The sequence below is a fragment of the Silurus aristotelis genome (assembly GCF_946808225.1).
Source record: "Silurus aristotelis genome assembly, chromosome: 1".
NCBI lineage: Eukaryota > Metazoa > Chordata > Actinopteri > Siluriformes > Siluridae > Silurus > Silurus aristotelis.
In genome coordinates, this window is record NC_139574.1 from 18,413,949 (window position 1) to 18,432,551 (window position 18,603).

Genomic DNA, 18,603 nt, shown 5'->3' on the forward strand with positions numbered 1-18,603 from the left:
CCTGAAGATCACAGGAATCCAATATTGATTTTTGCATTTGTCCCTTATACACAGATATTTCTCCAGATTCTCCGAACCTTCTGACCATGTTATTATTATTACTTTTTCACAGATTAGTGAAACTCTGCCTTTCTAAAATACTCTATTTATATCCAATCATGTATCTGTTGGCAACTAACATTATTAGTTACAATATGCTCCTCCAGGTGTTTCTTTTTAGTAACACTAACATTTCCAGCCCTTTTTTGATCCATCAAATTTAAATTTACCCTCTTTTTCTTTTCTAAAAACTTCCTTATTTTATACATTTGATTTGCTTTCTATGTTCTACTGTGAATAAACTATGGTTTTAAGAGATTTGCAAATGGTTCCCTGGTGGTCTAGTGGTTAGGATGCGGTGCTCTCACCGCTGGGGCCCGGGTTCGATCCCCGGTCAGGGAACCGATCCCAGCAATTAGGGTTGCACAAGCCTTAGTGCCGGTCCCAAGCCCGGATAAATGGGGAGGGTTGCGTTAGAAAGGGCATCCAGCGTAAAAACGTGCCAAATCAAAACATGCGGATGGTCCGCTGTGGCGACCCCTAATGGGAGAAGCCGAAAGAAACTTTTTAAGAGATTTGCAAATCTGTCCATGTTTTATATGCTGTACATTTTACGCAGCCTCATAACTTTTTTTAAATTGAGGTTTTATGTATGCCATGGTTTACCTTAAAAGGTACAGCACAAAGATTTTTGAAAGAAAACCACTTAAAGTGCAATTACCTGCATAACACCAGAGAAGAAGAGATGGCATGGGTTGACAAAAATGGCTATTTTACTGCACATTTGAAAATGAATTTAGAAAATATATTATGGTGGCTTTTAGGACAACTTTAATTATTAAACACATTTGATCAATAATTGTTTTAAATGTTTAAGCTCCTGGAGTTCTATATTTACGGGCTATACAAAAAGTTTGAATCCCCCTGATGTACACTAATAGGATTAATCTGCCTGGCGTATTTGTAATATCTGTAAGTCATTAATGTTAATAGCTTGTCTTGCTGCAGCTCAGATAGAAAATGAAATAGTGTTTTGTTCACAAATATTTTAAGGTGTAATTAATCATAGTCCATCTGTATTCTGTGTATGTATATAGCAGATGCAGAATGAGACAGTTCCAAAATGGCTACTCCCAGCTTTTGGCTTTATGCTCTGAAAGCTCCTTTCCACCTTCATTACTCAGTCAAAGAAAAAAGTACCCCTTTTCCCTCCCTTCTCATCCTATCCTTTCAAAGTCAATTTAGCCACAAGGCTCAGTGCAGGCTGAGCGAGAGCTGAGAGCTATAAATACCAGCACCGCCTGTGCTGATCTGTGACAGCGCTCGATAGGGGCTAGCGGTGGCCTTTGTTGTCATCGGGATGGGCATTCATGCCTCTTGATGTTTTTTTCATGTTTGGTGAGGGTTCTTTGACAGGACATCTTGATGGCTACAGGTGTGTATATGATGTGATGGGCTCACTCGTGCTGATCTCTTTGGAATTTTCGTAAATAGTTTGACTATTTGAGGTCAGATAGATACGGGCTGCTGCCACCCGGTATCACAAATAACGGCTATGATGAAAACCTGACCTGTGCTCTTCAGTTGCTTTCTGCTATTTTACCCCATGTATGTCTACAGGTATCTTAACATCTATGCCTGTGATGAAGCATTTTTCTAAATGAAATTTCTGAGTTAGTTCAGATGTCATGTAATAATTAAACCCGGAAGAAAGAGAACTAAACAAAAAATATATAAAGAAGAGGTTTTGTGTATTCCACACTGATCAGGCATTACATTATGACTACATATGTAATATTGTGTTGGTTTGAGCTACTATAGCTCGTCTGTTGGATCGGACCAGTCTTCACTTCCCACATGCATGAAGGAGTCTTGGCCACCCATGACCCTGTCACCGGTTCAACACTGTCCCTTCCTTGAAACACTTTTGATAGATACTGACCACTGCAGACCAAAGCCTTATGCTTGCCCATTTTCCCTGCTTCTAACACATCAACTTTAAGGAGCGAATGTTCACTTGCTGCCTAATAAATACAACCCACTAACAGGTGCCATGATGAAGAGATAATCAGTGTTATTTAATCTCATAATGTTAGGCCTGGTGGTGTATATGCATGGTAATCTGGAAAAAAACACCAGATGTCAGTGTGACCATAATATTTTAGTCATCTGACAGATTAAAAAAGAAATTATCAAATAGGATTTAGATCAAAATTTTAAATAGAATGAATAAGAAGCCAGTTTAACGAACATGGTGGAAATGCTCCTGAAAGTATAACAGAAAAGCTGGGATAATCCACAAATTCCAGATTTATGCATTGAAAGCCATGAGAACTCTGGATAGGAGATATGGTGTGCTCTCTCTCCCCTGCCAATAAAAACATTAACCAATCATCGGTGTCTGCAATACATGGAAGCCAAGTGATAAAATTCTGAAAGATGCAGCTACCTGGCTTTACATGTTGAGGAAAAAGAAGTGTTGGCATTCACTTTCCTCACTTAGTAACTGCTGTATGACAGGAATGAGCTACAGTAAGTGGAGAGTGAGGACCAGCAGGTGAACATATTGAGAAAATGGGGGTGGAAATATGTTAGGAGTCAAGCTTTAAAAGCTTGTAAAAGATTAAGTTTGTAAAAGATAGATAATGAAATGGTTCGGTTTATTTTGATGCAACTAATATATAAATGTACTGTTGTTGATGTAACTGTATTTTCATTTAAATATCTACTGTACCTTTAGCATGAATAACAGCTTTACACACTTTTGACATCTGAACAGTCAGTTTCTCCAAACATTCAGCTGAAATTCTTTGCCATGTTTACACTTGTCAGAGATGTTCTTCGCTAGTTGTATAATTGCTACTGACATAACAATCCTTTCCCTTTTACAATCCAGCTTCCAATCATGCTGGGATATGCGTAGAAATTCTTCTTCTTCTTCATTTCATTCACTAGTCATCACAGAGCAGTTCAATAGGATTTTGGTGCAGTGAGTGGGCAGGTCATTACATGATAGATAACACTCCAGCCAACTGTTTGCTCCCTAAATAACCCTTACAGAGCTTGTACACATACTTTGGGACATTGTCTTGTTGTATGGTGAAATGTATTCCAATAGCTGCAGTCCTGACAGAATTGCATAGAATTGAATTATAAAATGGTAGCCGTGGTATTCCTTTCACCTGGAATAAGTCTCCAACTTTACTTGATCTAAAACAACCCCAAACCATAAAGCTTCCACACCCATGTTTGACTGTGGGTGTGAGGCAGTCTGCTAACATCTTCTCCCCTGCTCTCTCTCTTGCATAAGTTCTTCTGTTAGAGCCAAACATGTCAAATTTAGACTTTTCTGTCCACAGACCTCACTTCTAGTCTTACTATCTTCTAGTCTTTACATTACATATTCTTGTGTGTTTTTGCACTTTAGTTTCCTGCATAGTTTCCTGCATATAAACAAAAGGAACATACATGTGTCTCAAAAACAATAAAAGACTAGGTGTTTTTAACACAACCAAAGATTAAAGACTAAACTTTTGACAGGCACTGTGTTCCATGCACCTCAATAGATTTCAGTCATGAAGCTCTACCTGTGCGCTGACTGGTTCTCTCAATGGTAGACTGCAGCCTATATGGAGTGATTCTTCTACATAACTAATTTATTTTTATTTTATAACTTTTTAAACTACACACATATTCAATTCCATTGCAACTTACAGCTCCCTAGCATCCTATAAATGAGCTATTTATCCTGAGAGGTTTTAATCAATGAAATATTGTCTATATAAGTGAAAATGTTACAACCCTTTCAAAAAACTGTATCCAATAAACATAGGATTAAAAAAGAAGAGTCCAGGCCATAAAAAAAAACATACAATCACTTTAAGTTACATACTTTTAAGATTAAGACTCTCTAGCAAAGGTTTAAGCAGGGATTAGCCACTTGTGTGCTGGCTTGCAGCATTCTAATATACAAACCAGGCTTTACACAGTTTAAGTTTGGAAGAAAAAATATTTCTACACTCACCTTTACGGGCAATTCGGATGCAGTTTATCCTTGTTTCCTGAAGAAAAAGAGAGGTAGAGATACTGTAATTTAGCTGCAATGACTCCAAGATGCAAAATAGCGATAGCGAAATTTCGATATTAAAAATGCATAAGCATTGTATAAAAATGCATGCATAATTTCTTTAGTGTTCATGCTGTACTATATGATAAAGATTTTAAGAGGTGAAAAAAAAAGCAGAGATAACTTGGGAAAATGGCTTTATACAGGCAAAACAAATTCCCGAGAAGAAATTTATTTCCCCAGGAATCTGGGCTGATGACATTGGGGTGTTATGAAAAGGACCTTCGTCAAATAACACTAATGAGATCCAAGCTCACAATCTAATTCTGGCCCGCCACCTCGACAAGGAGATGTATTATCAAATTAAGATTTACAGATGCTAATTCAGGCATTACAGGACAATTATGCAAATTTCTCCAGGCGTAAAAAGAATAAGAACCTCCTCCTCAAACTGGTTCAATTGCTTTTTTCTTCTTTTTAATTGAAAATCCATTCAAACTGCCTCAACCCTAAAACCTCTCTTTAATCCTACAGTCAGGCTTTTATTTCTCATAAACACACACACACACACACACCTAATAGTCTTAATCTCCTTGTGAGGACCTTCCACTGGCAATTATTAATGCACCTAATTAAAGCCATGCCTACACTTCAAACCCCGGAAGTCACAATGATGCAGTATCAATGCCACCTTACAGCATCAGAGTCATGAGTACAATGTTTAGCTCCTTAGTTCATGTATGTGCAGTATGGTACATTTTGTCCAAGTTTTGTGTGGGTTTCTTCAGGATTCTCCAATTTAATTCCAATGGTAACTCAAATAATTATTAATTACAACCACGGTGAGCAGAAAAGCATCGCCTTCCATATACTTCCTGTCAGATAAAATTAGTAGAGCTATTCTCCTCTGACCTCTCTCACCTATAAAGTATTTCTGCCTGAAGTATTGACCGGCTGCTCACTGGGTATTTTTATGTTTGTGTGTAAAATCTAAAGTTATGTGTGAAATTCCAAAAGAATCAGCAGTTATTGAAATTCTATTGTATAGATATAAAACCATAATCCCCTTCTGAAAAAGTGGACACACACACGCACACACACACACACACACACACACACACACACACACACACACACACACACACACACACACACACACACACACTAACCGCAGTAGCATTTGTACAGCTCATCTCTGAGATGCCACTCTCTAATGACAGCAAATTTAAAGCATGCAAAGATCACTGTGGTTCATTCTGAACAGAACGGGAGGCAAATCTCAGCAAATTCTGTCCTCCTAGCCAATTCCCAAGAACATAACTTTAACAGCATAGAACCACCAGTGGAGGCTGTCAATAAAAGAAAAAAGCCGATGTGTGACAGGGCAGAGAGAGTCGCTGAGCTTTGATCACACGGGTGCAGTCACAAAGCTTTAGCCTACTTTTCCCACTTAATAAAATTCACTGGAACAGTCATGCCTGCCACTGTAAAACGGGATCTGTCAGCAAACTCAGCCTAAGTAAATGAATTATGAGAACTATATTTAAACAGGCTGGAGGGGGGAACTTATTAAAAGGCACACTCTCAGTTTAGTGAAGACAGAGTGAGAGAGAAAGAGAGAGAGAGATGATAGATTTTTGCTCAAGCCATCCATCTTGACATGGCAGAGATTGGAAAGTAAAAAAAAGAGGAAGTAATTAGTGAGTGAAAGATTGAGGGACAGAAGGTGCTTGGTGGGAGAGCTCTGACACACACACCCCAACACACACAAGCACATTCACCCATTAACACGTGTAAACACCCGGTGGTCACCTCTATGAATACATCCACCCTAAAACAGTCCAAATTTATGCACACACTTGGGAAAGACTGTACAAGTCCTGGTTTTATTGTTGACTATTTGATAGACTAAAAAACGAGCGCACATAAAAAAGAGGAGCAGTCCCTCTATTTTCATGAGTCTGTAATCTAACATCTTTCAAATGCTTTTTTAGATCTATCAAGTCAGCAGTATGCTTTAACAGCAACAAGATCATGAAATAATTCTCAAAAATAATGGCTAACTACTGAACAGATGCTTCTTATGCCACTGCCAAGTTTCAAACCCAGTGTTGTGGAGAAAGTGACAAAAAGGAATATGAAGGGAATTGCTCATACCAAAACCAGAGAAAGATTCACACTGGTGAACAGTAATGCTAAACATTGGCTCTCCCTTTCTAATCTAAAGCCCAACCTTTTCCCACTGTAAGTGCCAGGCTTTACAGCAATTACTGGAGCATAAAAACTTGGCAAAGAGAAATTAGTATTTAGGAAAAAGGTCATGGGTGTAAATCACTGGAACTGAGTGAAGCTACAGCATCACAGTTCACCCTCAAAATGGCTATGCTCCAAAGTGAAAATAAGGGCGGGTTCTATTATAGTTGAGCCGTCACATACATTCCCAATCAGACAAGAGTAGAACAGCCCAGGGGACTGAAATCCTACTACATAATGTTGCTGTCCAAACTCACAAATAAAGTAGAGTCAGGCTTCCAGGTGCTGAGCCACAGCGATAACCTTCTAATAAATGTCAGCGCATCTCTTTGAGGATGGCATGAGCTGACTGGCATCAAATCAAAATGAAGTATTAAAAAAAAGCCTACACATTGCTTTTTTTGCCCATTGCTTCAATGTGTAATGGCATATTTCTACACGCTCCAGGTGAGTAATGAGCATAACTCAGTAATGGTTAGAAAGCTTCAGCCTGATACAGAGCCAAAGCACCTTCTCCTACATGGTCTAACGGTTGTTAAAAAAATAAAAAATAAAATAGGCACATACGCCAATTTCTCCACAAAAAGTTCCGGACAGTAAATGTCACCATAAGGAGACAGGATTAACAGTCACAGCTTGTCTTCATTTGAACAATATTTGAGAAAGTGCTGGGTTACCTTGGCAATGCTGGATATCCCTGGAACTGTTTCTGTAGTGTTTGTCATAATCTCTGAGGGTAATTAGAGAATTAGACTAACGTAATAGAGACAGCTTGTGTGTATGAGAGAGCTGCGAGAGACTTAGGTTTCACTGGGGGCAGACAGACCGATTAGGGCTCTAGAGGATCCTCACTGAGTTGGCTTGGTGGTGGGCAGGTGTCAGAGTGATGGTCCTCTCTCTCTAGGCATGCCTCCAGTCATAGAAAATGCTAATCCTGCCTGCTGGTAAGGCTTTAATCCAATTCATTTGATTAATCCAACTGTGTAGGTTGCAGAGTAAGCCTCCCCAATGTGTGGCTTTGATTTTGCCACACTCACAAAATTCACCAAACTATAAACTTCTCTGAAAGTTAGTAGGCAATTTTCCTTAGGCAGCTACCAAGGCCCATCTGTCCAGGCCCTAAATTTAGCATCCAAATTGATTACATGGTCAACCACATCCCTTTTCAACAATGCAGGCCTGACTAATAAGATAAACCACCAATTATCTGTTTCTGATCAGCAGCACCCGTGCACAATTATGCCAACAAAGTGTTCCATGCCCGAGCATTGGGATGCTTTGAAGATGGTGACTGTCTACTGGGAGTACAGAAACTACTGTGCTTCGGTAAATACACCCTGAATAATAGCTGACTTGAACGCACAGCTTTCAAAGCCAGCTCCAACCATGAGCTTCTAATGTCACATAGACTTGTGTAAATGTTCAGAGTGGAAGAGAGGATAGGAAAGCTATGGAGTAATGCCTTTGTAATTCTCAGCTTATCACAGATTTACTGACTGTGGGAATTTTACAGCATTCTCACTTCCATACTCGCCAATAAAGTCTGCCTTTACACACCAGGGGGTTTTGTGCATCCAAATCCTCAGAGTGATGAGACATGAAAAACGATTAGTATTCATTTTTCATGTGTCGGTAAATATGACAAAATGCACAGGAGGGGATCAAATCCTACATCAACAACTATGCATCTCAGAGCCTTGAAAAAAAAAAATTATTTGTGCATGTGGATGAATTACGTCTTTCGAAAACTTGTGCCCTCCATTACAATAGGCACATTTCATAAAAATGCAATATTGAGATATAAAAAAAATGGCATATGCACTAGTTAATATTTTGTACTTCTTTAAATAGCTTATGTTAGTTTTTCCAGGTTGATTTTGAAATTTGCCCACCTTCTATTCTTCACCATCCTCCCCAGTGTACGAAGGAACAGTATGCCCCTGGCAAATTCCGGCTCATTCATTTAAAACATTTTTATTATACTCCCCCCGGACATGCACACACAAAAAAAAAAAAAAAATGCTAAAATAGGCATTTTTAGTGATTATGTATTTTCGATCCAAATTTCATTTACTGTTTTATGCAGCTCAAAACAACAAAAAGATTTTTATTTGGGCAACTACATATTTATACTCCTGGCAAACAGGCCATGGTTAGTGGCATAAACAGTACATATGAATGAATGGGTACGGGGAGCAAATATACACACACACACACACACACACACACACACACACATATATATATATATATATATATATATATATATATATATATATATATATATATATATATATATATATATAAAAAAATAAATATAAAGAATGCTGAGGTGCTTAAATTTTCAGTATGGGGTTTAACAATGTTGGCCATTTAATTTTTATATGATCTATTTTATTTGTATTATTTATATAATTTATATTTAAATGAGAGTACATAATGAACAATAAATAACCCTAATTACTTGAGTGGAAAATTTTTATTATTTTGTGTAATGTTTATGTTTTACACTAATTTATGCCTTCTAAAAAGTCTTATAAAAGGTGCTGAACCTACATAGTTACATGGTCCAACAATGATGATATACATGATATACATATAAATATATAGAACCTTTAGAGTCACATAATAATTTGTGGGACCAAAACGTAAAAAGGATGCTATTATTGTTAAAGCCAGCTGCACATTTATTACAAAAATGACTCCAAAAACTGACTTGAATATTCAAAATAGAGACTACTCACTCCTCGGAAGTTGCTCATAGCCTGGAAGTAGATGAGGTAGTTTTTTCTGGGGTCTAGTGGGCTGTTCCAGTAACCATTGTAGGTGTGGTTATCCCCCACAGTAAAGGGTGCAGCCTCAGGTAGGCTGCTGGGAGGCAGTTCAGCTGTGTAGTAGTGTGGAGTGCCACGTGCATGCGCCTCACCATGAGAGGTGGGAACGGGAAAACATTCCTGCATCCCCAGCTCTCTCTTCAACTTCCTCCCACTCTCCTCCTCCACAACTACCTGATACGTACTGAGTAACAAAACAGAGTGAGTCATTAGCATTAATATATTTATTAACCATACTCATTTTATAACTGCACACTCGCAATCCACTCACATTTTATTTCTGCACATGAAGGGTTTTACAAACAAGGGAATACTAATTTAAGTTGCATAATGCCAATGGTTTTGGTGTATTTAAGAAATAGTTAGCAATTAAAGAAAAACAGATTGCACAGCACAGTGTGGTGCCACAATAGCTTGGATAGTATTGCAAAAATAGTGATAGTATCACACAGTGATCAGAAGTGGAACAGTATGTATAAAACGAGCAACAGTCATGTTAATCGCACCTGACCGGGGCACCGCGACCTTGGGCAGGACGTAGCAACACGGTGATAGTGCTCTCCGTCTCACTCAGTGGAGATGGCATGTCTCCATAATCAAAGGTGGGTGCTTCATATATGGTGAAACAGAAGAATAAAGTAAGGAAAAGAAGAGATATTAAAAGAACATGAGTCACAGCATATTTGTCATGTATTTTTTTTATTATTTTTGCCTAAATGTGTCATACCAATTAGTCATAAACGAAGCAAGTTCTGTGAACAGAAATAAGATAATCACAACCATTTTTGTATTTAAGGTAGAAACAAGTTTGTTTTATGTTAAAGTGATGATCAGCCTCCTTCATATTTTCTAATTCACAAGCAAATCAACACCTGCAATAATCTACACCTACTCAATTCAGTTCACCGTACTTAATCATAAACAATGCCTTACTCCTTCTTTATTACCATGACTCTCCTGTTCACTTGTGGTCCTGCTGGTTGTCTAAGTTACTGAGGGCAATTAAAAAAGCACAGAGTGCCAGGAATTTTCAGATCAGAGGCAGGGAGAGAAGAGGAGGAAAGATAAACAATTACTAAGAAATCAATGATCATGGTATTGAATGAGATGCTGGTAAAATCATGCAGGGTTAAATTAAAGAACGGTCCCTAATCGCATTGACTCATTCTACAGACCAGCAGCATCAATTCAGCTGTACAATTACAGGGATTAATGACTATGAACATAGTTGCAAGGAATATACAGAGGACAAAAAGAACATACATTCAGGTCTGATATAACACCAAGTGCTGGAAAAACGCTTTACATAGTCAAAATCAAACACCTCTATTATGTTTTGTTTGGAGTTCTTACTATTGTGTCAACTGAAAATTGTACAAAAGCATTTTGGGAAAAAATAAACTATAAAAAATATTGCTTTGTTTTTTGTTGTTTTTATTCATACTTTTACAATCTATTCTACTTGTGGAAAAACAACAAAAAAAAACAAAAAAAATATATGTTTACAATTGAGAAATTATTGTTATCGCTTGGGTTATCAGCATTATTCACATTAATCTCTGTCTCATCACCTTAAAGCACGATGCCTTTCCACTCCACTGATTAGTGTTTGTGCATTGGTGAGGAAATAATTGCTGAATCATTTAGTCTTTTATTCAATTGAAAATGTTATTGTTGAAATCTGTTTATTAAGTCGTTTAGGCAGAGCTCTTATCTGTTTGTAGGAACACCCTGGACAGTATATCAGCCGGGTGTCTGATTTTAAACTGAATGAATTACACTTATGTCTATTTCACAATGACATGCACAGTACTGATTCTACAACCAAAGCTTGACTGTGATAGAAGTCACCCAAGTAGCCTAAATAAAAGATTTCTGTGTTGTCTATTGGTAAATTTCCATTTCCTTAAAGTTGAGACATAAAAGTAGATTACTAAATGCAGACAAACGTATGGGATACCATTGGTTGAATATGATTTTCCCTTCCCTAAAACAAAAAAAAACTTTTTAGCAAGCTCCATAATGATATGCATTACATGGAATGGAGTGGTGGAACTCCTGCAATATATCTCTGACCTTAACCATATGGAACACCTTTGGGTTGAAATGCTGACTGCACCACAGGCCTCCTCAACCTACATCATTTACTGACTTTACTAATGACCTTGAGGCTGAATGAGCACAAATCTCCATTAGCAAACTCTAAAATCTAGTAGAAAACAAAAAAGTTTTCAAAAGCACTTTGTAATTATTTGGCTAAAAGTATGTGGAAACCTCGCTATCATATACTGTACAAATGTGGGTATTCCCCAAACTGTGGACAAACCTTTTCCTGTGTTGACAATTTACCTGTAGGTTAAGTGAGCTCTATAAAGAAATAGTTTGCTGTTGGAGTGGAAGAACTTCACAGCCTGTACAGAGCCCTGAACTCAACCCCAATAAACACCTTCGGGATGTGTCACAAGCAACCTCACATTACATCAGTGCCTGACCTCACTGATGTGCAAACTGCCATGTTCCAGAATCGAGTGAAAAGCCTTCCCAAAAGAGTGGGGGTTATTATTATATCTGCTATAATAGCGTGGATGTGCATAACATGGTTTTAGAGAGGGACATTCAACAAAGCACATGTTTTAGTAATGCTCAGGTGTCTACATACTTTTGCCTGCATAGATGTAGTGTACCAATAATTTAAACCAGCATCTGCAGAATAAAACATATTACTGAACTCTAAACTCTGTTAAGATGCTTCAGGGAAGCTGAAGCATATCCCTTTTCTGTCTTTTTTACCAAAAGCCATATTTCAAGTCTCGGTAAAATCCATCATTAAAGTACTGGAGTCTCCGCACACTGATATACTTCAAAACCCACTCTAAACAGTCCCATATGGGATTTTATCAGCTTCCTTCAAACAGAAATGAGGCGCACCATTATGAGTAAAGTATAAGAACCGGTGATGGGATTGTAGTCATGCCCAGCTGTTTGGAGCATATGGTGCTGTTAAGTGTGTTAGTGTGTGAGGCTTCAAGGTGTTGAAGAGATGACAGGGGTGTCAGTGCTGTTGAGTACAGAGAAGATGTTGCTGAAGGAGCTGTTCAGTTTGGAGCAGCTGAAGAAACTTTGCTCAGCTGACATGAATACACACACCAATACGACTGCAACGCTGCTTACACTCACTTGCTTATCCACACGTGTAGAACATACACACAGTAATCTACATGATTACAAATACCACACACACACACCCTCATTTACTCCCTACCTGAGATGTTGGTGGTGATCTCGGTGAGGGCTGTCTGGCCAAAGCCTTTGGCAGTTCGTGCACGTACTGAGATGAGGTAAGTGGTGCCTGGATGTAGGCTGGAGAACATGTGGTATGTTTCATTCCTCAGCTTGGACACAGTGCGCCGTGGGCCTGGCACATTGATGCCAGGGTCTGATGACTCAATGCTCTGGTAGCTAATCTGAAATAATAAACATTAAGGACACATAAATGACATACATTTTGGGAAAACTAATCAGTACTCATTGCCATGTCTGCTCTTCTCTGCATCTCAGCACTCTCATATATCTTAATGCTTATACTCTATTTACTTTTTATCTTCTTACTCTTATATATTAAAGTATACAGTATATAAAATATCATTTCTAGCAACACTGACAGAGTTGCTCTCTGGTTCACTCTGTACAGTGCTTTTAAAGAAGGGAAGCAATGCAATGATTTACAGTATAAGGGTTTGTTTCAGGGTTTTGTCCATCTCTTGGTTATTATTGACTTGAATATCATATTAATTGGGAATATATATATATATATATATATATATATATCATCTTTGGTAATATATAAAATGTCCTGTTTTTAACTTAATAAATACACTAAAGTTGGCCAAAAGTTTGCAGACATCTGACCATCACACTCATATAGAGGTCTTAACTCAGCTGTTGCCACAATGTAATAGCTACACAATAGTACAGAATGGCTTTGTATGCTGTAGCATTACAGTTTCCCTTCACTGGAACTAAGAAGCGAGGCACAAACCTGTTCCAGGACAATACCCCTGTACACAAAGCAAGCTCCATAAAGACATGATGTGGCAAAGCTAAAGTGGAGGAACTCAAGTGGCCTTGATTTGGCTCAATCTTTCTAAATACCTTTGGAATGAACTAGAATCCTGGCTGTGCCCCAATAATTTAAACATGCATTATATCAAATGCATTTTTTTCTTATTCTGATTCTTTTCATTTTTTAAAAGTAAAATAATATTCTTTTTTTTTCTATTCCTCCTCTAACCTATATTATGTTATATAATGCTATTCTTGAGATTGCAATACAGAAAAAGAAGTCATTCTTCACAGTTTTCCTCTACTTCTTCTGCTTCTTATAATCATAATTATTATAACAATGATTGTTTAGTTGTTGTTTAGTTGTTCTTCTTATTATTATTCATCTTTCAAGAACAAAGAAAGCAGTGATATAGCATGAAAAATGTAAGACTGGTTATGATAGTCCCATTCCTTGATTGAGACCAAGGGAAGATTAGCACAGAGAGTCACATAATACCCGTGAGCGCCTGATAAGTGTGGGTAGAGGATTTCAAGATGCTCAATGCCTTCACATGCAGCCTCTTTTGTCATTCCTATATAGGAAGTATAGATAATAGCAGTGGGAGGACCTGCCATCTCTGAGAGCCTGCACTTCCGCTCAATGGGGCTCTAAGAAAAGTGGTCGATAACATAATCTTTGAGCAATAAGTGAGGATTTCTTCTAGCTCTGTCCTTTTTTTTTGTCTTTATTTCTCTTGAGCTTCCTCTCCTTGCTAGAGAAAATCACACAAAAATGTAAAAAAAAAAAAAAATGCCCAGCCTCCACTTTATATGTCAAGCCACAAATCCCATTTAATAACCTCCTTAAGACGACATTGAGAGATGCTGAGCCTAGCGGGCATGAGAACAGAGACGGTGCAGTTAGAAAAGCAAGGAAAGTCCAAGTGACATGATTGGTTAAACTGCATGAAAGAGAGAGACACCTGACAGAAGAGGTTAAATTGAAAAGAAAGAGATGACTAGCAAACGTCTGCCAACTTCATCCAGGCCATAAACTCTCTAACTTTACTGAGACACGCAGCTGGCAGAGCCAAAGCTGAGGCAGCAATGTTGCAGTTGTGGGGATTGACAGAGGGAGCTACATAGTTGTGAGGAGGCAGGAGGGGTAATAGTGATGCAGCTGGTGCAATCATTGAGGACAGAAAAATCCTGGAACAGATGAGCAGGGGGGCAGATGTGGTCTGCAGGAGACCACAACTGGCTGATTAACTAGAGACGATACTAAAATCTGCAAAAATGTAAAAGTAGAATCATGTGGGATATGTTATGCTGCTCGTCCTGTACTTTATAACATCTGCTACATAACTGGCAAACTCTGTCACTGAATGTTTAAAAACGGTTTTGAGCTTGGGGAATCTTAAGTGCACAAATTCGTTTATTTGAAATTATTTATATCATAGCACCGTTAAACCCTTTATTCTAATTTGTCAGACGGTGTTTTTATAACAGAAGCTCTGAGTGCAGCACTTGCTACAAGAATTATTATAATGTGCTGCTTTTTCTACATTATCATTTGTGTAGTAACAGCTTACAAAAAAACTTGTATTCTTCAGTGTCAACACTAAAAAGGTAAAGCCCTTTCTTTAAATTCTCCAACAAGAGGAAGATTACAAGTTGCATTTGTTTGCCATATTAACTACAAAAATGTTTCAAGCTGTAATCTAATAGAAACAGGACATTTCAGGTCTCATAGACAATAAATAACAATAAACAGAACAAAAAAAAGTATTACCTCATTATTTAATTAATACATATGTTTAATTGTAGGCAAATTCTTTTTGTATAGGAGAGATAAAGCTTTTTAAGATATGCTGTTATAGTAAAAGAACCAACATTGTGATATTAATCTGCTTTGTTGGGCCATATCACACCTAATTTTCCTATAATGTCATGTTCTATTGTGCTTTAATTCCTTACACAACCCCTTAATAATCTCGGAAAATAGAGAACCACCTTAAGAATAGATAACATTCTGATGCTTGCACTCTCTTACACTCAGCTTAGTTGATACAATAGGGACCAATTAGAGAAGAGCTGCTCTTGAGACTCTAAAGCCGCAGACAGATTGCACAGCCAGGCCGCAATCACTGATTTGAAACAGACCACATCAGCAAACAGACCATAACAACTCCAAGAGATAACCCATTTAATAACCGAGAACTATAGCGATCCGCATGGGAGCAGGTGGCAGACGTCATTTATTAAAATAGCTCACTGATCTGTAGACTATACACAGGACGGCTGTAAAAGAAAATGAAAGAGCACACTAAAAAAGTCTATAAAAGCTTTAGTATTTACTGATTTAATAGTTACTTTTAGCTCCTGAAATAATTTGTACTTATTTAAAAGATGAAGCGCCCAAATTGCAGTCAGTTAGTCTGCAGATTCTGAGTTTAGGTATTAGGGAGCTAAATGGGAGTGTTACAGCACTAGGAGTGTTTTGTGGCTTGGAGCCTGCAGCATGCATGAAAAATCAGAGCATCCACACCTCTTTCCCCAACAGACATATACTGTACACACCCACATACCAATATTTCAGATGTTCGTTTTATATCTACACAAATCTAACAACTTGGGATAAGAGCAGAGATGTTTATACTAAATTGATTTCAGAGTATTAGTGTCTGGCCTGAAACACAGTTTTATATATATATCAGATTCTATTTGGCATTCTTCCAATCCATTTATGTATTTTGTGCTAGGAATGCATGTGATGCTGATGAACAGAGATCTTGCATGTGAACACAGAAAACAGACCATCCTAGAGCATGCCAACATCACGCCTCTGAGGTTTTATCAAACTTGCATAAGCTTGCAGTGAATTGGCTTGGTTATTAATGTGTCGGTAATAGACCAGCATCAGGGGTCTCATTTATCAAAACAAGTACTACATTTATGCTTAAGATACACCCAAACACAGAAGAATATTGGTATTTATCACATGTGCATACACACAGCTGTGAGTCTTAGTCACTAATAAATCCCACACATTCTGAAATGATTTGTTCAGGTACAGCCAGACACATCTGCAAAAAGCAATGCTCCAAATTGCTATATATTGTAGACAACTTTCTTTTAAAATGCAGAGCAGCCTGCTCACTGTGCTGCATATCATAGATGACATAGAACATGTCAAAAGGTCTAAGAAAATGAGCTTCATTAAGAAATAACTTATTATTGGTATTGTTTATTTAATAAATAATTAAAAAATATAAAATTATATAAATATGTACACTATTTGGACAAAGGTTTGTGGACTATTAGCAATAAGATTCAAATGTGCTTTTTGAACATCCCATTCCACATTTAGTAGTCATTTTATGTTATAATAACCTCCACTTATCTGGGAAGGTGTTTCAATAGATAGTAGTGAAGATTTGTGCTTATTCAGGTAAAGCTAATTAAAGTCAGGTACTGATGTAAGGTATGGAGGCATGAAGTACCGTCTGCATTCCAATTCATCCCAACGGTGTTCAATATGGATGAGATCAGAGCTCTACAGCAAGCCATTTAGGATCTTCCACTCCAACCCATGTAAATCATATCTTCATAGAGCTGGTTTTGTGCTCAGGGACATTACAATGCTGTCCAGACATTTCCAACCACAAATGTCAGATGTCCAAATACTTTTGTCAATATATGCAATTACCACTTGTATTTAAGCTTCACCTTGCACCACAATCACTGTCTCTTGTTTGTCTTTCCATGCTTATTGTTTTTATTCTTATTCCAATTATTCCACAGTGTCATTGTTTACATTTTTACACACGTTTAACCTTTATCAATATCAATACGCACGTTTAACAAATATCTCTACACTTTCATCTGCATATCTGCTTTATATATGAAAAAGGTGTCATTTTACCACTCATAGTGTTGAAAAATGCCAGGACATTCTCCAGTTTCTCTTTGAAATGTGCTAAAAGCACAGCTAAAAGCCATGGAACGAAGATCAACTAAAACTGCACAGGGCAAATAAAATCGACTGATGATCCTCTCCTCACTCTCAGCACTCTCTGAGCTTCCAGTCGTGCTAAAAACACATTCCCTCCACAAATCTGCAGGAGACAAATCTTCAAACAAGGCCTAATCCCAATCGATCCTTAAATGTTCTTTTTATACGGTTTAACTTTACATTCTGTGCGCCATCTTTCTGCATGTTTTTAGTGATGATATATGATATTTTCACTGATATCATAAGCAGCATGTGATTCAGAAGCTAGTTGTTTTCTCTACTAATAAACATTTCTAGCACTTCTTGCATGCTCATTATTTGAAGATATTCACATCTAAGCAAAATTTATTATTCTTGTTCAATGTATAGAAACATGCATGCACAAGGTTTATATATAGAGAAGGTTTATAGCATGCCATTAAATAATAAAAATATGATAAAACTGTTACCTCATACTGAGTGATGATACCATTGGGCTCCACTGGCTCTTCCCATTTTAGAAAGACCATGTCATCCAAAGGGGTAAAAGTTAAAGACTCTGGGGCAATTCCTCCAGGAACTATGGAAGATACAGTAAGAGACAGAGAGGTGTCAAGCTCAGCATTATTAATACAGCTAACTCCTACACTCAGTGTGTACATGAATGAATCTGGGATGACTATAACCCAAGGGTCTGCAAGTGGCAAATTGTGTTCCAGATGTGGACTCAGCAAACTAGTTCCCCAACTCGAATTTTCGACTCATGATCCAGTGCAGATTCTGAAGTAAATCATCTGTTGCACCTTTTCTTAGGTCATTAGGTCAGAAAAAAGAGTTTTCACAGGCTTTCATATGATTTTCAGTTTTATTTCCCCCTTTTTTTCAGAGTAGTGACCTAATTACATGACCTCTTCAAAGAAAACAACGATAAACAAGGATGAAGTGATGAGAGCAGAATGTTTTTAAATAGCCAGAATCATAAAGCATGCATTTATTCTCCATGTGCTAAAGTGGAAATATGATTCACAAAACTACAAAATAACCACTTTAAACTGTCTTAATTAAAGCCATACATAATTGTTTAGAAAGCATTAAAAAATATCGATTGTTGATATTCTCTCATTTTGGTTGAATAACCCTGGTCTAGCAAGTAAAAAAAAAGAAATCATATATCGGCTGATAGTTAATTAACATGATGGCGATTTGTCGCACAGTCTCAGCGATAAAAGGGAATCAGCTTTATAAGAAGCGCAGGGGTCACCCAGACAGCAGGAAGGCAAAATGTAAATCAATGAAGAGTGTCAGACATTGACAAAAAGGAGACACTTTTAATCCTGTGTGGTGTCGCTCATTATTACCCTCAAAGATTGCTA

The 18,603-nt window shown here is 37.6% G+C and overlaps 1 protein-coding gene across 12 annotated transcripts in view; it reads right to left on the reverse strand.

Moving 5' to 3' along the window:
• ptprub (protein tyrosine phosphatase receptor type Ub) overlaps positions 1-18,603 on the reverse strand; it is a 214,082-nt gene that overhangs the window by 49,186 nt on the left and 146,293 nt on the right. For all 12 annotated transcript variants that reach the window (XM_083544062.1, XM_083544053.1, XM_083544058.1 and 9 more), the window contains exons 9-13: positions 17,701-17,810; positions 12,455-12,656; positions 9,699-9,801; positions 9,103-9,376; positions 4,064-4,100 (exon numbers count right to left, since the gene is read on the reverse strand). In XM_083544062.1, the coding sequence (XP_083400188.1) occupies positions 4,064-4,100; positions 9,103-9,376; positions 9,699-9,801; positions 12,455-12,656; positions 17,701-17,810 (726 nt within the window). The remainder of the gene's footprint in view (positions 1-4,063; positions 4,101-9,102; positions 9,377-9,698; positions 9,802-12,454; positions 12,657-17,700; positions 17,811-18,603) is intronic.